At 51.6% G+C, this 8,161-nt stretch overlaps 1 protein-coding gene across 2 annotated transcripts; it reads left to right on the forward strand.

Moving 5' to 3' along the window:
- Positions 1–6,696, forward strand: TMEM221 (transmembrane protein 221). 2 transcript variants are annotated; one of them, XM_029215794.1, is made up of 4 exons: positions 1–524; positions 2,083–2,168; positions 5,227–5,457; positions 6,126–6,696. In XM_029215794.1, exons 1-4 carry the CDS (start codon positions 205–207, stop codon positions 6,185–6,187), a joined length of 699 nt encoding a protein of 232 aa, XP_029071627.1. In that variant the 5' UTR covers positions 1–204; the 3' UTR covers positions 6,188–6,696. The 2 variants fall into 2 exon arrangements, with proteins under 2 accessions (XP_029071627.1, XP_029071626.1); XM_029215793.1 differs by lacking the exon at positions 6,126–6,696 and having other exon boundaries at positions 205–524; positions 5,227–5,696.
- Positions 6,697–8,161: the final 1,465 nt, after the last annotated feature.

Raw genomic sequence — 8,161 nt, forward strand, 5'->3', positions numbered from 1 at the left:
ACTTTGTCTCAAGTTTTCCCAGAGCTTTCTCGTCCTCACCGCGACTGGCATCCCGAGCCCTCTGCGGCCCCGACAATATTCAGAAACCCCCCCTGCGGCCCCGCCCCCTCTGGACCGCCGAGGGCCTCGGACGCCCCTCAACTCCCCTGCCCCCTAAAATCTCTTTGATTCCTCAACTGTCCCATAGGCCCGCAGGACACCTCCATGGCCAGGTCGTACGGCGGCCGGGTGCTGGCCGCGATGATCCTTTTGGGCATCCCCGCGGCCGTGCTGGCGGCGCTGGGCGCGCAGCTGCTGTTCCAGCTGCAGGCGGGCCGCGCGGAACTTCGAGGACCGCGAATCGACGTGGTGGGCCCGGAGCTGGGCGGCGGCCCTGGGCTGCCGGAGGACGCGGCCGGGGCGCTGCTGCCGCTGGCAGCCGCGCTCGCCGCGCTCGCCCTGGTGCTGGGTCTCACCTGCCTGCTTCTCGCCGCGCTCTGCGGCCACCTGGGCGCCGAGATGGCGCGGGGACCGGGCCCCGGCAGGTAGGAGGACCGGCCCCTCTGCCCGGCTGGGGGCTGGACAAGCCCGGGGGAGCCGCTTCCCTTCTCTGGGCGTCACGTTGGGGGAGAGCTTTCCTTCCTCACTCCCTCCATCCATCTTTCCCTTCCTCCTTTCTTCCATCCCTCCCTCCCTCTCTTTCTCCTTCTCTCCATCCATCCCTCCCTCCATCCTATATTTGTTGAAAATTTACAGCAGGTACAACTACAGCTGGGACCCCCTTTTCAAAGATGTGGAAACAGGCTCAGAGAGGGCCTGGGGTCACTTAGCCCCAGTGTTGATAGCGTTTGTCATTTATGGAACCCTAAGCTCTAGGTGCCCCCCACTTAATGTGGATTAACACAGTGAAGCCCCCTGGGTGGCTGGTGTTGTTATTATCTCCCGTTTTAACAGTGTGTTAAAAAGAGTCTGCTCTCTCTAGGCTGCCAGGATTGGAAGGGGGTGGACTGGATTTGAACTTGAATCTGGTAGAGCCAGAACATGTGCCCTGGCCCTGGGTGGGGTTCCTTGTCAGGCACCTGAGCTCGGGGATACGGGCACTGGACAGGGCGGCTGGTGGGTGCATGTGGAGTGCGGAACCTTCCTTGAGCCAAGGACTTGGCTGTCCCATATCTGAGTGTTTCCTTCCAGGATGCTGGGGTAGGGGAGCTGGGATCCTTGTCCAGGATTCCATGGATTTGAGCAGATGGGAGATTCCACCATTTGATCCCATCCGAACTGTGCACCCTCCATCTGATAGTTCAAGGGGTGCTGAAAAGCATGCGTTCTGTCGGTTGACAAATATGTGTTGGGCACCTGCCGGGGGCTGAGCCGAGCATTGGGTATTGGCGACCCAGCAGGAACCAGGCGGACCTGGACCCACCTTCATGGGGACACAGATAATGAAGATACAAAACAGATCAGTAATGTCAAATGGTGATGAATGCCGTCCATGTCAGCTCTTGGGAATCTCTGTTTCTCTTGTCACTGATAACAAGTTAGCCTCAGTTTTCTCACCCCCAAATAAGCTTATGGTCTGTAAAATAATGGAGGTCAGATGTTTAACAAGTGTCTGTACACAATAGCTACTTCATTAGTGTTGCATGTCCGAAGGGACTGATGTATATGGATGGGTTTTGGGGGAGGGGAATGGAATGGATAGTGACTGGATGGATGCATGGACAGATGGTTGGTTTGCTCGATGGATGGTGACTGGGAGATAGACGATGGATGGATGGGTGGGTGGGGGTTGGATGGATGGATGGATGGATGGATGGCAGGTGACAAATGGATGAATGGATAATGATGGATGTTTAAATAAATGGCTGGATGGATGAACAAATCATGGTTAAATGGATGGATGGCTGTATGGTTGAATAATTGATGGGGATGGATGGATGGTAAAGGATGAATGAGTGGGGGGATAGATGAGTGGATGGTTAGGTCCTCACATAGACCTCCAGTTCCCCAAAGCTGGACCACTCCCCCTACCTCTCCTCCCCAGCCTTATTCCACCAGCTCTGCCTCCTGAGCCCATTTTCTTCCTGCCCCCCTCCCTGCCAGGTCTGACTGGTTTCTCTATGACTGCCGCCTCCTCAGACATGTGGCCCTCGGCCTCTTCTGTTGTGGGGTCTCCGTCTACTTAGCAGGTACGTGCTCAGGATAGAACATGGGGTATAGGGCCCTGGGTTGTGGTGACCGGGGGTAATAGCCCCACAACTGGGGTCAGCTCCAGAGGCAGCCTGCCTGGTTCACTCTTGGCTCCTACACTTTAGCCCATGGCTGGCATCTGATCCCAGTGGGGATTCCATAAATGGCAGCTGTCTTCAGAACACCTCTGATCCATCAGTTTTCTACATTTGGTTTGAATAAAAGTTTCCAAGTCCTTGGTGGTTTCTGGAGATAGCGTTTCACAGGTTGGCCTTAGCAAAAACTGTTTTGGTCACAAATATCCGAATCCAGCTCAAGAAGGGCTTAAGAAAAAAAAAAATACGCTTCATAAACCAGAAATGCAATTCTAAATCCCAACACATGAAGCAGAGTAAAAACTAATAACCTGAGTGCCAGAGGGACACACTGCACTGTCTTTCCTTCCCCGACTTATAACTTTTCTTTGATCAACATTCTCTCACCCACACATGCTAGTAAAGGAATCCAATCATCGCCTTTCTTAAAGAGACTCCTGACATCTTATATTTTGTTCTAATCTTGAAAAATATGTTGCTGGTGCTGGAGACTCAGCGCTGAATCATACATAGATCCTTGGCAGCCTTATAAACAACCTGTTTCACTGGAAGAAAAAAAAATCAGCTGACTGGAAAACAAGGGATTTGCTATTACTGTTTTTCCTTAGTACCATAATAGAGAAATAGAAGTTTACAAGATATATTTAAAAGATTTATTCATGAGATATGAGCCTAGGGTTCATTGTGGGAATTTGTATGTACAGCGCAGCGAACTCTGCATAACTCTTGTTGTTTGACTTCATAAAATGCTCTGGATTTTATTAAGTGTGGAACTTCCCTGGTGATCCAATGGTTAAGACTCTGCGCTTCCACTGCACGGGGCGTGGGTTCATCCCTGGTCAGGGAACTAAGAACTAAGATCCCACGTGCCACGTGGCCAAAAACAAACAAAACAAACAAAAACAAACAAAAATGCTCTGGATGTGTGTTTTTTAAAAAGGAGAGTGGATGGAGTGACTCGTGTATCTGAAAAGATCAGGGGTTATTGGCCTCAGGTGTGGCTGGATCCAGGCACTCCAATGAGGTCTTCAGAAATGCTTCTCACTTCATCTCATCACTTGCCGTGCCCTGAGAAAGAGGCCTGTCTCTGTAAGCGCTTTCAACACAATACCTATGACCTCAAGCCTTTTCATAAGCCAACAAAAATGTTGGAGACTTGGAGAATAAAATATTCTTATTCTAAAATACAAGAAAACTCACAAAGGGCAAACAAAGGTAACTATGTCAGCCTCATTAAGCATTAAATTAAGAATTTGTTCAGCTCCCAGTTAGATTCTTTTTGAGGAAAGGTGACCTCACTCAGCAAGAATTCCTGAGCATGTCCAGCCAATCATTCATTCATTGCTAACCAGAGCCAAAATAATAGTTATAAAGATCTTTCAAAAAAAGAAAAAAATGTTTAGGGCTTCCCTGGTGGCGCAGTGGTTGAGAGTCCGCCTGCCTATGCAGGGGACGCGGGTTCGTGTCCCGGTCCGGAAAGATCCCACATGCCGCGGAGCGGCTGGGCCCGTGAGCCATGGCCGCTGAGCCTGCGCGTCCGGAGCCTGTGCTCCACAACGGGAGAGGCCACAACAGTGAGAGGCCCGCGTACCGCAAAAAAAAAAAAAAAAAAAAAATTTTAGAGCAGGAACTTCCCTGGTAGCCCAGTGGCTAAGACTCCACGCTCCCAATGCAGGGGGCCTGGGTTCGAACCCTGGTCAGGGAATTAGATCCCACATGCTGCAACTAAGAGTTCGCATGCCGCAACTAAGACCCAGCACAGCCAAATAAATACATAAATAAAAATATTTTAAAAAAATGTTTAGAGCAATAAAAGCCCTTGGCCTCGCCTTAATATGTCAGACATGATGCATTGTGGCATCTTCAAAAGCAAGAGTACAGAGCTGGAGAAAGCATTAAAACAGCCCACAAAGTGCCAAGAAGTCCTTCATCAGCTCTGGGCTTCTCTCCTACCAATTCCCTAATGGCTGCAGTTAGAAAATAACCCTGTCCTCATAAGCCAAGCAAAGGTCCCAGGGCTGACTCTGATTGGCTGAGCTTGGGTCATGTGATAGCCATGCACCAATCACTATAATCAGGGGAAGCAGTGCTCTGATTGGCCTAGAACCATACATGTCACTGATGCCAGAGTGGCGGGTCAGTCCTTCTAGACCAGTGACCAGGGTAGGGGTAGGGACTGGACCAGCACTTCTCAATGGGAACTGATTCTGCCCCTGAGGGAACATTTGGCAATCAACATCTAGAGACATTTTTGGTTGTCACGATAGGGCAGGGGGAGCGTACTACTGGTATCTGGTGGATAGAAGCTGCTAAATGTCCTACAATGCACAGGACAGTCCCCACCAAAAAGAATGGTGGTGCCAACTGGACATCGGACAGGGCAACAGAGAACCAGTACAGGTCCTCAAGGCCAGGTCGTCAGCTGTCTTTTTTGTTTTTTAAGATTTACTTTTATTTATTTATTTTGGCTGCTCCAGTTCTTAGTTGTGGCACGTGGGATCTTTTTAGTTGCGGCGTGCGGGATTTTTAGTTGCTGCTCCTTAGTTGTGGCATGCATGTGGGATCTAGTTCCCTGACCAGGGGTGCAACCCAGGTCCTCTGCATTGGGAGGGTGGAGTCTTACCCACTGGACCACCAGGGAAGTCCCCGCCAACTGTCTTGTTGTTCAGATCAGCAAACTGAGGCCAGAGAGGGACTGTGATTCACTCAAGGTCAATCACAGGGATTCAGAAAGCCTGAGATCTGAGTTGTTTCAATCGTGGTAAAGTACACATAACACACAATTTACCATTTTATAGTAAAACAGATGTGATGATGATGTATTTGTCGGGTGTGAAAGGGTTAGATGAGTTAGTCTATGTGCCTATCATAATGTACAATTTTCTATAACTGCTCTCCATTTGGGGGAGCTCTCCCAGGGGTTGGAGAACAAACATTGAATAAGAGCCGTTTCCTTCCCCAGCACTATCCATCTACGCCCTGCTTCTCTTCGAGATCGAGACGGGTGCAGCAGCTGCCTCCATCCTTGGCTTGGGTGCTCTGGTCCTGGTGGCGGCGCTGACCCACACTCTACTCCGGGCCGCCCGGGCCACCCGCCGTGGCCTCCATGAGCTGTCCCCACCGCACTTTGAAGACGACCCTGTCTGCCCTGCTGAAGTCTCCAAGGCCAGCTCCAGGGCTCAGCCCCAGCAGGGTACCCATCACTGGACCCCCTACTCATCCTGCCCAAAACCTGGGGACTCCCTCAGATCCATGGTTACTGCCACAACACCTGCAGCCATAGGGGGAGGCCGGGAGGGCAGCCTGCCTGCATTCCGCATGCACCGGACACTGTCTGCCAGTGAGGGGCACTGGGAAGAGGTCACGCATGAGATGCGCAGCATCCTGAGCCACAGGCCAGGGGGTTCAGGGAAGGACTCCACTCTGGTGTGAGCCCAAAGATCAAGGATAGAGACCTAGGGTCAGGCAGCAGGAAGAGGACTCTTGTAGAGATAGCTCCAGGCTCAACCACAGTAGCAGTATAACTTGATTTCTCTCTCAGTTCACAGCATCCCTGACGTGTGTCCTCAAGGTTGCCTCACGGCACAAAAAGGCTGCCAGGGCTCCAACCTTTACCTTTACCTCACTCAGAGAGAAAGGCAGAGGGCCAGGACTTCTCAGGAGATTTTGGAAGTTTTCCTGGGAGGCCTTGGGACACTTCTGCTTATACCCCATTGGCCAGAACAGAGTCATGTGGCCACGCTTCAATACAGATGAGACAAGGAAATGTAGCTGCCCAGAATGAATAAGATTCTGGTATAGGCAGGAGGGGAGGGGAGAGCTCAGGCAGCATTTCTCTAAACATCTCCGTCCATTTTACAGATGAGGAAACCGAGGCCCAGAGAGGGGCAGTGACTCACCAAGGGTCCCACGGCCAGTATTGAGCATCAGAGCCAGGATTCGAACCCAGGTCCTGTAACCCCCATGCTGCTGATAGTGCAAGTCTCAGACTCTGCGACTCCTTCCGGGCTGTGAGCGTTTGAAACCTGTGTGTGCGGAGCTCAGAGCAGCCCAGGGCCATGGACGCACCTGGAGGCCTGGACCCAGACTCCTGGCTGTGGGCCTGTGGCTGAGGGCTTCACCGCTCTGTGTCTCAGTTTCCTGGTCTGTAAAATGGGAATGGAAGCGGTCCCTCTTCCTAAGGCTCCCGTGAGACTCCGTGTGAGCCATTCCAGGGGCCTGTGCGTAGCAGGTCCTCAAGGCGTGTCAACCTGTGCTTCTGTCAGTCGGGGTGCCTGGTAGCAGGAAAAGGTGGGTTGATGGCCAGTTTCTGGGACTCTTGGAACTGACAGGGCTTGGAGTGGATAACTCAGAGCCTCAGGGGGTCTCCGGAGGCCCTGGCCCCACCCCTGTCCTGCACAACCTGAAAATAAACTCCATGTCACTATTTCCATGTCATCTGAGCCATATCCAAACATGCTGCGTGGCCAAGTGCAGACCCAGGATGAGGGGTGGAGTGAAAGGAGTGGGGGTAGAAAGGGCAGGAGTCAAGGGACAGAGAGTGTGCCCCTTGTAGAGCCAAGTCTGGGGCCCATGCCCCACAAATCTTCATGCATATACATTTCACAGGGTGTGGGGATGGCCTGGTCCCTGCCCCAACCCCAAATGGACAAATGTCCCCAGAAGTCTCCCAACCCGTCCCTTCCTGGGCCGCACAGGGACTCAGGGGTGGAGGAAGCTCAGCCACACAGTGGCTTGAAGTCCCCCAGGACCCATCTCCATGGGCAGAGAGGTGGCAGCACCCAGCAGGGAAGCTGGTCCCCAAACCTGACCTTGGGTAAGGATTCTGATGATCAGGTACAGAGTTGGGTGCCCCATTGGCTTGGATCACCTCCTTCCTGAGCCCCTGGGAGGCTGTACAGACCTCCTCCTCCCATATGGCAGCTGTCACAGGGGGTGCCCAGGAAGCATAGGCTCTCAGTGAGCATGAAAATATCATTGAAGAGGATCGAGTCAGAATGAATGTCGTGTCACATGCCTAGTACTGCAGACACACACCAGCCACTTCCAGCTTTAGTTAATCCTTAGGACAACCCCACTCACAGATGGGCAAACTGAGGCCAGAAAAGCAAGGCCACTCATGTGAGAACACACGGCGGTGGTGATGGCTGGAACCCCATAACCCTGTCACGTAGGACACCAGGACATAGCTAGTGCCCAGGAAACACTGGAGACTCCAGTTTCTGAGAACTCTCTGGAATGGGGGAGGCCCTGGGGACTCTGAGGGTGGGCAAGAGAGTTGAGGAGGAAGGACCCAAGCTGGCTGTGTGCGAGGAGTACCTGGTGGACTGGTCAGGAGGATTAGAAGTTAGACCTCTAGGCCTAATCTTCAAGGCCAGGACTAGGGTGCGGGTACAAAATTTAAGGAGGCTCTAAAGAATTGAAAACAAGGGTTCAGACAAATCCTTGTACACGTGCATTCATAGCAGCGCTAGTCACAATCACCACAAGGTGGAAACAACCCAAATGTCCATCAATAGATGAATGAATAAACATAAAGTGATCCATCCATACAGTGGAATATTACTCAGCCATAAAAGGAAGGAAGCTCTGACACATGCTACAGCATGGATGAACCCTGAAAACATGATGCTGATTGAAAGAAGCCAGACACAAAGGCCAATGATCCCATTGATATGAAATGTCCAGAACAGGAAAATCTATAGAGATATAAAGTAGATTAGTGGTTGCCAGGGGCTGGGGGAGGGGGAATGGGGAGTAATGGCTAATAGGGATGACGTTTCCTTTGGGGTGATGGAAATGTTCTGGAACTAGATAGAGGTGATGGTTGCACACCGTCCATGCGCTAAATGCCACTGAACTGTACATTTTTAATTGGTGAATTTCATGTTATGTGA

Source organism: Monodon monoceros, unplaced genomic scaffold (assembly GCF_005190385.1).
Source record: "Monodon monoceros isolate NGI ecotype Baffin Bay Population unplaced genomic scaffold, NGI_Narwhal_1 Super_Scaffold_12, whole genome shotgun sequence".
In the NCBI taxonomy this organism is placed as follows: domain Eukaryota; kingdom Metazoa; phylum Chordata; class Mammalia; order Artiodactyla; family Monodontidae; genus Monodon; species Monodon monoceros.